This window comes from Coturnix japonica, chromosome 8 (assembly GCF_054131305.1).
Source record: "Coturnix japonica strain WE chromosome 8, WE-NBRP24, whole genome shotgun sequence".
NCBI classification, from domain to species: domain Eukaryota; kingdom Metazoa; phylum Chordata; class Aves; order Galliformes; family Phasianidae; genus Coturnix; species Coturnix japonica.
Window position 1 is genome coordinate 32,142,522 of NC_140670.1, and position 15,068 is coordinate 32,157,589.

Here is a 15,068-nt window from a genome sequence, read left to right on the forward strand (position 1 = left end):
TATATATTGCGTATAAAAGCAAACACAGTGAATGCATCCTGGCCAGGATCTCAGCTTTGCTTCATCTATTTCAGCAGCCGTAGAGTTTAACATTCGCAGATAGGTGCATCCTATCTCTGTAAGATGTTAGTATCACTCATGAAGATGGCAACAGCAGAAGTTCAGAGTCTCCTGTCAGTGATTTACCCAAATGTTTGGCACAGCCCTGGTTTTAAGCAATCTTACCTGTTTTTTTCCTGTTGTAATGGTACATATGGACAGTTCTACGGGCTGTCACCACGCTGTTTAAACTACACTTCCTGTAATGTTTGAACAGCAACTGATAATTGCAACCCAACCGTGCTGTGATCCTGCTCCAGTTTTAACTGTAGTAATTATGGTGAAAACAGATAAGGGTGAAAACAAACACAAATTATCTGGGGCAGTTGGATTTCCTGCCCACAGGAAAAGGTGTGGAGAGGGGCTGAGGGCTGCTTGTTTCTTTGGGAAAAGAAAAAAATAAACAGAAAAACAGGATTCCTAGCAAAGATTATTGAGAACAGGGAAAATGACCTTTAGTTGTTAAAAAGGAGGTAAAATCAGAAGGTGCATCTTCTGAACCTCCCTTGTTTCCAGGTCTGCGAGCAGGAGAGGCAGACCCATGGCCAACCCTTTCACCATTGCCTCTGTCCCTGCTGCCCGCAGCATCCAGCTGTCTGCTCCCATTACTGACCACTGCCTGATTGCTGCTGTGCCACGTTACTCTGTGCTAATTGCCACCTCCCATTACTTGGGAAAGAAGTTATGATGCAGTCAGGGTTAAAGCAAACTTGATTTTCGCTCTCTTATCCATGTGGAGGGAGTGAGTTTATTTGGAGAATTAAGGCCTAAAGCTTTCATGAGTGACCTGAAGCAGCTCAGCATTAGCAGCAGATGCAGCGTGAGTTCCTCCTTTCATAGGACCACAAAGTGGTTGGGTGGAACTTTTCCAGCCCCTTCATGCCATGGGTTGAGTGCCCCCCCTGCCCATGCTGAGGCTCCCAGGGCCCAGCCATGGTGATGGGCAGCTCTCACAATGGGCACCCACAGCTCTGGGCAGCAGTGCCAGGGCCACACTGCCTGTGCATGAAGGATTTCCTCATTGCATCTGACCTAAATCTCCCCCTTTAGGGACTGGTAACTAATCTTTAAATGATAATTTCAGGTCAGCTTGGCTTGGTGATGCATTACTTACAGTGCACTCGTCAGGACTGACAAATGTGTCCCCTTGCCCCTTTGGCAGCTCCTGTGGTTCCATGGAAGTTTGGGAGCTGTGCATCCTGATACGGGACCAACACGCTGCTGATACTTCACTGAGCAGCAGCGTCCAGCAGTGCTGGTATCTCAGTGTGAATCAGAACCCCTTGGCAGTGAAGGGTCTGGGGACCTGGAGTGATGCTCCTGTGGATGCAGCTCAGCCTCTGCTTTGCCTACGTTGCCTCTCCAGTTAGCAGCCAGCCGAAACTCACACGGCTTTAAGTGTTTCTGTAGAGCAAACGTGGGCGTTAATTTTTATGTGTGGATTTTACAGCATTTTATAATGATACTTAGCGGCATAAAATGTTGGCACACGTCAGAAATTGGTGAAAGTTCAGCCATCTAATTTGGGAAGGTTGTGCTTACAGGCACTAACACTTGCAGACAGTTTAATAACAGTATTTGGCAGTGTCTGTTAGAGCCGTTTAAACTAATTAATGCATTTGCTCCCTACAGGATGAAATTGAGTTTTCAGATACATTTATAAAATGATGTGCATGATTGCTAAATATTTCATTATTTTGAACTATAACTTCTGGTGTTTTATGGCAGTATGGATAGAGTATCCTCTCATGACAGATGTGCTGTCTTTGGAAGATGATCTCTCCTGCATGTCGAGGCAGGCTGGTTCCATGATGCTGCATTGTAGTGGGCTGCAGGGTGCTCTGCAGGCTGGCCACGGCCATGCTGGGATGCAGCTGCTGTGCTCCCAGTTCTGCTTCATCCTAAGGAGGCAACAAATCTGTGTGGGATCTGGAGCGCAGGTCTCATGGGGAGCAGCTGAGGGAGCTGGGGTTGTACAGGATGGAGGAAAGGGGGCTCTGGGGAGGCCGTAAGGCTCTCTGAAGTATCCTGAGAGGAGAGTTGGCCTCTGCTCCCGGGTAACAGCAATAGGATGAGAGGTGGTGGCCTCGCATTGCACTGGGGGAGAGTCAGGTTGAGTGTTAGGAACAATTTGTTCTCCAGAGAGCAGCCAGGCACTGGCACAGCTGCCCAGGGGTGGGCAGTCCCCATCCATGGAGGTGTTCAGAGCCACAGGGATGTGGCACTGGGGGGGTGGGCTGTGGGTCTCAGAGGTCTTTTCCAACTTGAATGATTGTGTGATCCAGGCTCATGGCACAGAAGTGGGACGCTGAGGGTGCCTCACTGCCACCAGCTCCACCAGGGGAGCAGGGCACAGCAGCAGCGTGCGCTCCCTGCACAGTGTGTGCCTCGGGGAGGGCACCGGGCAGGGATTCCCTGAGCCCCCAAGTGCTGAGGTCAGCACGAATCTCACTTGGCTTGAGGAGGAATCAGAAATAAGAAGCCACAGTTTGGTCTGTAAGAAACCTATCTGAAGAAATGACGGTAAACAAAATCTGTTTGCCTAAGGAAACCCTCCTAGCAATCAGCTAGTAACACAACTGCTTGTGCTAATGAACCCAAAGCTGTTAATGTGGTTTCTTCAGTTAAATTGATTCATGAATTTTGAAGAGAACATTATCTAATGAATTTTCTTTGAATAGAAAGCAATTAAAAGGACAAATCAGTCTGATTAACCCCAAAGTCACCCTACTGCCACAAATGGTGTACAGTTTGAAATTATATCATAAAAAACTGGAGCAGATTTGCTATCTCTTTGCCCTCTACTAATCCATGTAAATTAATGAACAACAAAGTTAATTTCTTTGATGACCCTTTTCTCGTATCACCTGGATTATGCTGATGTTTAATTTGCTTAATGTTATAATAAAGACTAAACAGATTTTTTCAATGAAGTGATTATCATTCTGTTGAGTTAAGAAGTGATTTTTATTATTTAACACATCCATAACGGTGTATGGGTTTCCTTTAAGAACAAAATCACATTTGGCTGTGTAACGTAATCAATGTCTTTCTTGACAACTAAAGAGGGGAAATGTTGCAAATCAGTTTGTTTCTCTGCCAAGTGAGTAGCAACAGGGCAGAGGGCCTCTTTCTTTGCCAGCTCTCTTCTCTGAGTTATTCAGTAGTCAGATCTGCAGAGTTGTACAAGTGCCTTGGAAGAGCAATGGGTGTCAAACCCTACTTAGAGCAGCTATTGGTTGTCCTTTTGTCAACCAGTCCTGGGCTGGGAAGGTAAAGCTCTGAACTAAAGAACGAAGCTCATGCATTTTGCTTATTCATTATCTCAGCTATTGGAAATGCTTATAAGCAATTTGCTGGTGAATTAAAATTAAAAGAGTGGAAGGTACCTTATGTATTTTTTTTGCAGAGCCCCGTGTCATTGAGGACGTGCCATACATTCAAGGTCGCAGCCAGTCCTTATGTTTCGTAATGTCTGGAATGCTGAGCAGTAGCTTGGGGGGCTCAGCTATAAAATGCAGTCAGCCAGGATAATACAGGTCCACTGGCTCTAGGGCTTCTTCTGCCACGCGTCCCAGCTGAAGTTGGAAATGAGCTGGAGATGCGAGGGCTTTGTGAAATAGGTAGAGCCGGTTATTTCTTCCCTTTTTAATTTGACTCTATGCTAATTTATGCTCTGCCAATTTAATGGAAAAATCGCATTGTATGTGTTAACAGGATAATTGTACTTGAAGGGAATTAAAACTATAGCAAAATCAAAGCTTTAAATCCTTTTTTTATAGTGATCGGTTACTTGAAGTGCTCTTTCTAATAATCATGTATTTAAATATAGTAATATAGGACACGATAACAGGACGGTGTCTTAGGGCTGTTTAAATTTAAATTAGAAGGTTGCCATTGAGGCTGTGCTTCGCACTGGGTGTTTGGAGTATTTTGTCTCCTTGTTAATCCAGCCGTGCATATGTACCAACAGTCCTCTCTTTATTTGCAGATTCGTTCACCAAAGAGGTGTTGTGGACCCTGCTGAGGGAAGTGAAGTTCGGAGAGGCCATTTCTTACCAGCAATTAGCAGAGCGAGCAGGCAACAGCCGAGCAGCGAGAGCGGTGGGAGGAGCAATGAGGAACAATCCTGTAAGTTCATGTCAACTCTCAAATAAAGTTGATGGAAGGTGGTGGATTTAGAGAGCTTTCTGGGCTAAATGTCATTAGATTAAATTTATCTGCTATGAAAACTGGTCTACCATGAGTAATAAGGTCAGTAAGTGTTTTTAATCAGCAATAATGCACAACCCAGTTTAATGTGATTTATGCCCTACCATTTACAGTGTTAGGTTTGGAAAAGGAACTCTGTGCTTCTTTTAATTCATCGGCCTGTACATATTTTGTTGCTCTCAAACTTTCTGAAATACTGGGAAAGGGAAATCTTTTGTCACTCGGCACCAGCATCCTTTGTCAGGACATGAGGAGCTGTAGATGTTGGATGTTGGAGAAACGATGTGTTACAGTACTCAGCCTCTTCATCCATTTTCCCAGTAATTATCTTTCCCTTTTGACTGTCAGGGTCTGGATTTTCAGATGTTACTTATGCACCAGAAACACACTGATCACTCTAAGTGAAGCTAGTGAGAATCACTGCTGCTGCGTGTGGGCCCATTGGTCGGGCCGTGTTTGGGTCCCCTTAGAGGAAGCTCAGTCCTGAATTAGGGAGTGACTGGGCTGCAGTGAGAATACCAGTGCACTGCAGGAGACAGGAGGAGGGAAGTTGATTCCTCACCCTGCAGTACTGCTTTGTAACTGTGCAAAGGAGAGGGAGAGCAAGGGAGAAAAGAGTGCCCCTGTGGCTTTGCACATTCCCTCATTCCTTACCTTTTAAAAAGTAGGAAAAAAACAATCAAACAAACAACAAGATTTCTGTTAATATGATTGTGGCCTTTTTTGGCCATACTACACCTTATTTTCCCTCGTTAGCACTTGCCCTTAGCAACATGTGTCTTTCCATATCCAAATGCCTCTCTTTTCTCCAGTGTTTTCTCCATCTTTGACCTTCTCTGTCGTTTCTGCATTCAGTTCTCCCAGTTTTTTCCTTTAATGAGATACATAGAGGACTGCAATATGTAGTTGCAAAGCAGATTCAGGAACCCGTTTTCAGAAGAACTTGTGGCTCTCCATGCAGAAATAATGAGGCTGGGGGCTTTTCACGTTTCCACCATATAATATCCTTGTGTTTCATTTCATTCATAAAATCAATCTGCATGTTACGCATAGTCAGCCTGCATGACTCACCATTCTGAAAGATAGCTTAAGATTTGTATGGAAAATACACTGTGAGAAGGGGCTCCCAGTGAAGTGCATAAGGAGTGTGTTTGTGATTGCACGTGGAACATGTGTGAAATTGCAGATTAACTACAGGGGATGTCTACTAATAAAAACGTGTTTCGGAACAGGCAAGGATGTCATTATGGTATCATCAGCTTGCTTTCTATTATGAAATATTGGAGTAGTATTATATTAATAGAGCTCTTTTTTCCCTGAAGCTATACATTAGTATCTATAATACAATTAAAAATGTTCTGGGGACAGAAATCACTCTAGCCATAGTAAGGGATGGGAAATAACAAAAATAAGATAGGACCCCATTTAAGAACAAATTGCAGTAGCTTTGCTGTCTATTTTCAGAACTATTTTCATCCTTCCTCACGGGGGAAAAAGCAGGGATTTTCACACCACAACCTGCTGTTACCGCTGCTTTGGATGCTGCTGCTCCACTGCAGCCTGAGGGCAAAGCAGGGTACATTTCTAGGCAATAGCAATTACATATCCTTTTGCACATCACTGTATTGTTATTCTTTGAGAACTGTTTCCTGTAGGTTTGCATTGTATTACCTTCTGTTAATGTACAGCAGATTATATTGGAAAGCATTCCATCATATTAAAATAGTTTGTGTTGTCAAGTGCAATATGGTGTATTGACGGAACGCATCTTTTATGCTGTTCATATGAACTGCTTCATACAGAAGCCTGATACACGCTTAAAACATCACTGTATACTTCTCTATTGAGCTTAGGAGCTTAAATCCATTAGACGTTATGCTTGTTTGTATGGCAGTGTGCTGCACGTATCGAATTTTGGCGTACCTGTGAACGTTTTCATGTATAAACACACTTGAAGTTTGTTGATCAGATGAGATATTGGGCTTTAAATCTACCTCAACAGATCATTAGACTGAGCGCGTCGTGCGAACCACAGCATCATTAAGGCAGCAGCAAAGAATTCAAAGAACTGTGGTGTTAGCAATCGCTCCACCTGTAAATTCTGGGTTTGAGTTGGATTTGCTTGAAATTGTAGCAGCAATGGGGTGTTCTGTTAAGCAACAGATTAGTGATTTTTGTTCACAGGAGAGAAACTGAAGCTTCAGTGAATGCTGCTATTAATGATGGCTGCGGAAGCTTTGCAAAGTGGTTGAGTTGTTTGCACCTTGAGATGGTTTCTCGATTAAAGGGCTAAGTTAGAGTGTGGTGACTGTATTATAATGGTGATTTAATGAAGATAGCAATAGAGGTAAAAATGAGGGTTTGGAATAGAGCGGAGCTGGATGCAGGCATTGTGCTGTTAGTGAAATCTTTTGTTGAGTTGTGTACCTTAGCATTTTTCCAGGAAATACCAGAATGTTTCTCCCTTCTACAAATCATGGGTCGGTGTTTAATTTTGGTAGTGTGCATTCTACAGGTTTCCCTTTGTAGTGGGGTTGCTTCCCATAATTCATACAGTGACCTTCAAATTTATGAGAAGGTGGAAGAGGTGCCAGCAGCAGCTGAAAGATGCGACATCCTCGCCTCAATTTATGCCAAGGACATGATGGGGATGGCTCACCTTTTGCAAGAAAAACTTCAAATACTTTACTGCGGTTCAGATTGACTGCAAGGTCTGTGGTCCTCAAAGGGAACCCATAAAGTTCAATTAAAAATCTCATTAGACTAGTATAGGAGGATCAAAAAGAAATCACAGAGACTCATGGGAAATGGCGAATGTTGGGCTGATTAGTCCAAGGCCATCCTAAATGACTGTTCTGTGGCTTAAATAAGACGTCTTCAGCAGTGTGTTAACAGCACTAATAGCTGCATACGTTTTTTATATTCAATCCAGTGGCGTTATTGTTTAGGTTCAAACCGAGCTAAGTGTCTGCCATGATGCTGAGCTCGAGCTATGGAGAGTCAGGGATATTATTCAGCCAAAATAGTTTAAACGTTTGAGAGTGAAAGGAGTAATTGTGCGTTTATGAGAAGACTGTGAAGTATGGATTTGAAATGTTGCAAACACATAAAACCACTTGAGCATTAATTCCTTAGGTGGCTAGCAGTAAAGATGGACCCATGCTGGTTCACATTACGGTATTTGTTTCTGCGAGGGAACGGGGGGAGAAAAAGCGATAGGACGTGAGCAAACTGAAAGATTATTTTTTGCTAAGTGTGATTCTTGTTGTATGTTATAACTTGATATTTCAGCTGTTTCCATTATGGCCCGGCTGATCTGTTTTTGACAGTTTGGCAGCTTTCTGCAAGTCTCCAGTCCGTCAGGCAGTATAATAGGACGGTTGGTTTTCCATTGCGTCAAATTGAGAACTCTTAACAAGTGGAGCACCGCGGCGGAGCGCTGCGCTGCTGCATCCTCAGATGGAATTTGCTAAATGCAGTTCAAAGGCAATCGATACCTTGTGCAGGGAGTTTTTTTCCCCACCTTTTTCTAAACAAACGCATTATTGAGGAGTTAGTTTATTCACAGATTGCCATGAGCGTTAATGACCACCCGAGTCTTGTTCTGCCAGTCACCCAGATGGCTGTTGATAAAGATTTAGCATCATGTTCTGAGTGTCAGGGCTGTCAGTAGTGCTGAACCATTTGACCAGAAGAAAAAACGCACAGGGAGCTATTGATTACAGCTTCTCAGTGTCACTTGTTCACCAGGATTTAGGTATTGATGAGGCTGCGAGTGAAAACAAGCTCTTTCCCTTGTGGGCCTCTACCCAGAAGAACAAAAGCAAAGTTGGAGAAAATATTCAGCTGGTGCCCGAATCAGAGGGATTCTGCTATTGATTGAAAGGCCCCTTCATGTTATTTTTGTTGGAGACAAATCTATGGGTTTGGAAGTTTTATGGCATTTGAGATAGGGTCTGTGTAAGTGATGGATTCATGTGTTAGATGAATTAGATTTCACAGCGTGAGGATTTCAGTGGAGCTATAATATTATGAGCTGCTTGGTTATTGATAAAAATTACATTAAATGTAGCCGAGGCATTAAAGCTCCAGACTAGGGTAGTTCTCCCTCTAAAATGTCCTTAGGGCCCTAATAAATTTTAGCAGGTTTAATTATTTTAGTAGTCTGAAAGTTGTCATCACAATTAAGCCAAACTGAAGCAATGTTCAATATTTTTAAATTACAGAGCCCATGCGACCTTTGTAGCATGTTCTCTTTTGTATCCAACGCTGCAGAGGATGAGGCGTGTGCTTTCATGTGTTAGGACAAACTTGGTGTGAAGTTCTTTCTTTTGAGCATTGAAGATGCTCCATTTCATACCCTTCATCCTATTGGCTGTGATTTCCAGCTACAGCCATTCGACCAGCCTTAAAGCAGTGTTTCTGCAGCTCTGCCAGCTTAACACCTACCTTAAAAAGGAGGTTCATCAATTCCTCTGCTTATTCTCTAGCATAGCATGGCAAATGGGCTTGTTTAGCTTGGAGAAGGCTCAAGGGAAACCTCATTGTGAACTTTCAGTACTTGAAAGGTGTTTATAAACAAGGGGGGTTGCACCTGTTTACAAGGGTGGACAGTGATAGGACAAGGGGGAATGGTTTTAAACTGATTCAGGGAGGTTTAGGCTGCATATTAGGAAGAAGTTTTATCACCCAGAGGGTTGTGATGCACTGTTCACAGGTTGCCCAAGGAGGCTGTGGATGCCCCATCCCTGCAGGCATTCAAGGCCAGGCTGGATGTGTCTTTGGGCAGCCTGGTCTGGTTGTTGATGACCCTGCACACAGCAGGGGGTTGGAACATTTTTGTGGATGTGTGATCCACTCCTGGCACCACTGACTCCAAATAAAGCAGCTATTATAAGCATTTGTTATTAAACCTGAATTAACAGTGAGCACCTACGTGTATTCTGTTTTAATGTGATGGCCTTTGGGCTCAGATTTAAAAGAGATTTAAAACTTCAGCCATCTATATTACTTACCGATAGCAAAAGAGCTGCCCCATAATAGTTTCCAAAGGTCCGGCCTATAGCTGTCCAGGGCTCTGAGTCTTTGGCTCAAATGAGAGCACAGCTGGTGCTTTACTGAAATAAATATGAGATGAGAGAAAGGCAGGTCTGTACAGAGTAGTTTGTGCATATATATATATATATATAGATAAATGGATATACTTTCACTTAAAATATCCACACTTTTACTAAGTTATTCTTCTCACAGGTCTGTCATTGCAATTGAATTACTCTGTAGTTACGAGAACACACACTGTGTGATTAAAGATGATGTATTGCATTTTTTATGATGTGTACTTCAACTATGATAATCACCTGCGATTAAAAAGAAAAAAAAAAAAGTCTGTTTATGTACTTCTCTGCATTACCAGTCCATTATGTAACTTCTTGCATTGATTTTTTAGAATCCCTGGCATCTGGCTATAAATGATACAAAGGAGGAGGCATGAGAAGAAGTTCTTAAATTGGCTAGGTGTGAATTAAATCTCTCCTGTTGTAGGTTTTAAAAATTCACAACCCATTTTGGATTGACTTGCTGTTAAATAATAAATAATGCCTTGTTCTTATATGGAATTTTTCAGCAGCGCGCGTTGAGGTGCTTTAGAGGGAAGAGGAATTGGGTGCAGGAGCTGAGACTCATGGAGCTCACTCCTGGAAGTGCTGCTCTCATGTTTTCACTGGTCTCTTTGGTAGGAAAGCAGCCTCTCCTAACCCTGACATGACTGTTAATAGTTGCCCATTACCTCCATGTGTATGTTTTGTGGCACTGGCTGTAGATGTCTCGTTCTGTGAAAATGAGCTTGCTGCAAAAGCACGGATGTCCACGTGTGCTGCATGGTCTGAAATGATGCTCTTTCCTTTTATCCCTTGAAACATCCCATCCAACCCAAATGCCGCCCGCACAGAGGCATCCCCTGGCAGGAGCGAAGCTCCAAGGGGGAGGGCATTGCACATCAGCATGCTCAGCACTGCCCTCCCCGGGGAGCGTGGCTGCATGCCTTGGCTACACAGTGTCCCCAGAGCCAGGAGCTGGGGATGGTTGTGCTCACAGGATGTGTAGGATCACGTAGTGTCCCTGCAGGGTGGGAGGTGGCTGCCAGTGCACTTGAGAGCATGGGCAATGCAACCATAATTCATCCCATTAGCTTCATATCGTTAGGTGCAGGCCAAGGTACTGCAGTTCTGGGGCCTGATTATGCACTTAGTCTGTAGAAGATTTTACATAGGGTTTTTATGCACGGGTTTTACCTATTGTAAGACGTTACATCATTTTTATGTGATAGCATTACTCTGGATGCTTTCCCCTAACAGCTGGGTGGTTATCAGAGCCCATTGGCATTGCAGGATAGTCTGTACCCTGAAGGGTAACAGGCTCAGAAAGAAAAGAGCTCTTTGTGCAACACTCCTGCATCCTCCTCACAGGTGGACAGGAGTCTCCAGCACAGTCTTTAACCTGGATGTTTAAATCCATGCCACTACCAGCACGGTGGAAGGCAAATGCTGCTTTAGTAGCTGATTTATTGTTTATAGCCCTTCTTCACACCCGTCTTCTGCTTCCACTCCCCTTTTCTTCACCCTTTGCTTCCTTTCTTATTTGTGTGTGTTTTGCAGATCGCGATTATCATACCGTGCCACAGGGTGATTTGCAGCAGCGGGCAGATCGGCAACTACGGAGGAGGAATCCTTATGAAAGAGTGGCTTTTGTCACACGAGAAGCTCCAGAAAGAGAAGTTAGCAGATTGATGCGGTTCAGCCACAGCTGCTCGACAGCCAAGGCACACAACTGCAACATCTTGGCTTATAACGAGCTCTCAGAGCACCCAGCAGAATTCAGAAAAATGGTAAATATTTGAGTGACATATAAATATAATGCAACATCCGAAGTGGAATGTGTGGTGGCACCACTATATTAAAAAAGCGGGATGCGTCCTGAGGGATGCAGCTCGTCTGCCCTTTCTTGTTTTTACATTTTACAGCAGAATGACTGCAGCAGTCCAGGCCTGTTGTGCATGTATTTTGTTCTCATCCCCGGTTCTGTTCTGTTCTATTTTTAATGTCCATTAAAGCAAGGATAAGAGAATGGGAGAGGCATGGCAAACGCGAGGCACGGGCATCTCTCTGAGGATGCTTCTGGGTGGCCAAGAGGCCCTATGGCCAGCGTGTCCCCGGGCAGCCCCATGCCAGGGCTCCCAACCGCTGGTGTCTGGCTGCTGAAATGGTTTCTGAGTAAAGCCCACGTTGTGGTGTGTGGCCAAGGGCAGTCTTGGGGAAGCGGCTGTTGAGCTGCTTGTTCACAGATTTTCTTTCCAGATTGTGGGAAGTCCTCAAGGCAGGAATACAAATTTAGCTTTTGTGACTGTTGCAAAAAGCAGGTGGAGCTGTAGAAGCCGGCAGGTTGCTTGAGATGTTGGCAATAAGCATTTAGGTGAGAGCAGCTTGGGCACAGTATTGAACAGCTGATCATAGTTGCACTGTTATCAGCAATAGCCTTCCTTTAGCGCCGCTGTTTCTCTGTTGCATGAAGCTTTGTTTCCCGTAGCCTCTCTGCAGGAAGGATTGGAGAGATGCTAGCATTGAATTCTGAGGTGGTTTAGAAAGGGTTCTCTGAAATTGCGAGCCACCAAAAGCTGGAATTTTCAGTATGAAAATCATAAATTCCAAGTTGGAAATACTGATTTTTTTAATGTGTTTATCATATTTTCATAGATGTCTTTGGAAAGGCCGTTGCTGACCAAGAAATTATGGTGTTACAGTGCTTTAGTTAATGTAGTATTATTGATATCTCAGAATTACTTCAATAAAAAAACTGCTTTGCATATACAAGTATCTTTGTGTATGTTTATAAATAAAACACGGTGTGTGATATATGGAGAAAATAAACTATACCCAGCTGTACAATATAAAGCTGTATTTTTATCAAGGGTTTCTGGTGGCAATATAAACCACGAAAGCAAAGCTCAAGTGGTTTGCACGTGTCACCAGAACCCCGGGATAAAAATATAGCCTTATAATATGTACAGTTTGGGGGTATTTTATTTTTTGTAATGGGATACCAACAGCAGGATGCGATACCAAGTGTAAACTTTAACCTTTTCCACATTCACATCCGCAGCACTGTTTTGTGCCACGTTCTCCCACTCAGGTGTCTGTTTTCAGCTTCCAGCAGGTGCCAGCTTGGCATGGCAGGCACAGCCATGTGCATAGCTGGGCTGCGAGGCCACCAACCCCTGCTCTGTGGCGATAAGCTGAGCACCGGCGTCGGTTATTAACATTCATCCTTCCCTACTGTAAATCCCTGGGAGCAACCACTAGGCCCGCGGTTTGTTTGCAGATGAGAGCGTGGCTGTAAATTAGGCGTGCAGCTGCCCGTGACTGATGGGCACTGCTGGGCCCTCCCCAGTGTGGCATGGTGTGGCAGGATGGGTGGGGGTCTGGCCCTGGCCCTGTCGCCTTTGTTGGCCCACATCACCCCAGGGCCGGGTCTGATCCGGGGCCATCTTGGCCCGCCATGCAGGGCCTGCTGGCGGCATGGAGCTGAGGTCACTGCTGAGTTTATGAAAACACCAGAGTGGGGAAAAGATATTAAAATACTCTCATCCCAACATGTATCTCTGTGTGTATGCACATGCAGCAGGGAGAAAAAAAAAAAAAAAAACCACGCTCGGAACAAGACAGCTATGTTCTTTTTGACTGGAATTGGGTTCCTCTGACCTATCAAGTTTCCTCCCATTCAGCCTCGCAGTGCTTTGAACTGCTGACATTGAGACACTGTGCAGCCAGGCACGACAGCTGGCTCTGCAGCATCTAATACCAACACATGCTGTTTTAGCCCATTTCCAGAGACTAAGATAATGAAAGATTCAAAAATAATATTTGTTTTGGCGGAACTACATTTATAATGAAATAGATGCCCTTGACCATGGAAGAAACTGAATTTTGCGGTGGGTCAATTCTCCCCCCCTCCTTCTTTTTTCCATACAAAACACTCTCTGCAGCCAGTCTAAGGCCAGTGGAAATATTTTAAAAGAACACGTTGTGTTTCCTGGGTCAGATTTACAGCAGCGTTGCAGTGACACTGGTTGTACTGTTTTATGCTAGAATGAAAAATGCAGATTGCATCCTATGTATCAATACCAAATGAGGAAGGGCCCCAGGCTGGGGGACTGTGACAGGTCACTTTCTTGCAGGCAGAGTTTGCTGTGTTATGAGCTCATACTGTAAGCATCTTAAAAAGGAGGGCAATTCATGGCAGATCCAAGGCTGTTTTTAGAGATATGCCCAAATCTTCTTCTCCCTTTACTCTCCCAACCAACTCATCTGGAGGAATTAGGCATCTGATGAGGGCCAGAATGATTTGACCCATAAAGTTGCTGTTCAGTGTTTCTAAACAGTTCTCGAGCACCAGGCACTCTGTACATAATACTTGATACTTGCTGTACGGCCTGTTGGTTGAATGATGAGCAGTGATGTAGTTGGTAGGACAGCGTTACCATTTTTCAAATACATTAAATTTCAGACAAGGGGCAGTAATTTTAACCCATGTTTCCTATAAACATCACAGATCATTCTTTCTTCCAGAAATCTCTCAGATTATTGCTTTTAATCATTTTCTCCAATGTTTTACAATATGTAAAAGTCATGATATTTATCATATCTGTTGCTCTCAGGTCAAGGAGATGCATGTTGCCTTAAAATGTTAATTTGCTGTGATAGGCGGTGCTGAAGACCTGCATTCCTTAAAAGAAAATGCAATAAAAAAATAAAGCCACAGAAAGATCGCTTAAAAACTTAAAGCACAGTAATCCAATGGGAGCCCTGTAAGATTTATGTACTATTTCAAGTGTAATTGCTTAGTAAGAATCTTACAGGAATGTAAAAATCCTCAAAGAATTGCATTTACAGATTTAATTGTAATTCCTTTTATAATTCCAGCAGAAATTGAACAGAAATCGCGGTCGAAGGCTTCCCTTTAAAACTCGCTGCCCTCACTGGGCTGCTGTGTGCCTCCGGTCTGAGCTGCTGCGGCTGGCTCTAAAAACAATGGAAAATATTACTGACAGTGCACTCACTTGCCATTACAGCACACAGGATATTTCAGTTACACTGATGTGCAAATACAGCTCGTCAAAGGGCTGTGTGCTATTTTTATTTCAGATAGCATGCGCAGGGTATGAGTAACAAATAAATACAATTAATGCGTGGCTTGGAAAGATAGTGTTTTCCAAGCTTTCTCTCTGTTTCTTTTCCAGAGATACGCCTTAGCAAAACCTGAAATCTGTCCCTCTTTTACAGGCTGGGATTTACAGGTGATTTGAGTTTAACTTTGCTGTTTTTGTGGTGCCCTCTTCTTGGCAAAGAAGAAATCTGATCTTTCTCAAGCATTCATTTTTTCACCCCCACATTGCTGTTGCTGGAGGGGCAAGCAGGGCCATCCTTGGCTCCAGCACCACAGCTTCACCGTCCAGGCTGCATCCCCTTCACCCCTTATCGGCCCTCCTTGGGCTGATCCAGACCAGCCCCCGGCCCGTGTGAAGTAACGGGTGGCTGGCAGCGCGGTGGGGCCGGAGCTGGACCCAGCGGCACCGGCGGGCGACAGCGGGGCGGTCTGGGCTCCATCAGCCTCACACTGCGGCCAACCCGTGTATGTGGGGCCAACCAGGAGCCTGAGCCTGGTAGCGGGGCCACGAGGTGAAAATTGACGTGAATGCGGCACAC

The 15,068-nt window shown here is 44.1% G+C and overlaps 1 protein-coding gene across 6 annotated transcripts in view; it reads left to right on the forward strand.

Annotated features, from left to right (window-relative positions):
- Window positions 1-12,173, forward strand: part of MGMT (O-6-methylguanine-DNA methyltransferase) — a 124,414-nt gene extending 112,241 nt beyond the window's left edge. For all 6 annotated transcript variants that reach the window (XM_015867618.3, XM_085555407.1, XM_085555406.1 and 3 more), the window contains 2 exons: window positions 4,091-4,230; window positions 10,965-12,173. In XM_015867618.3, coding sequence (XP_015723104.2) covers window positions 4,091-4,230; window positions 10,965-11,096 — 272 coding nt within the window. In that variant the 3' untranslated portion in view covers window positions 11,097-12,173. The remainder of the gene's footprint in view (window positions 1-4,090; window positions 4,231-10,964) is intronic.
- The last annotated feature ends 2,895 nt before the right edge of the window (window positions 12,174-15,068 follow it).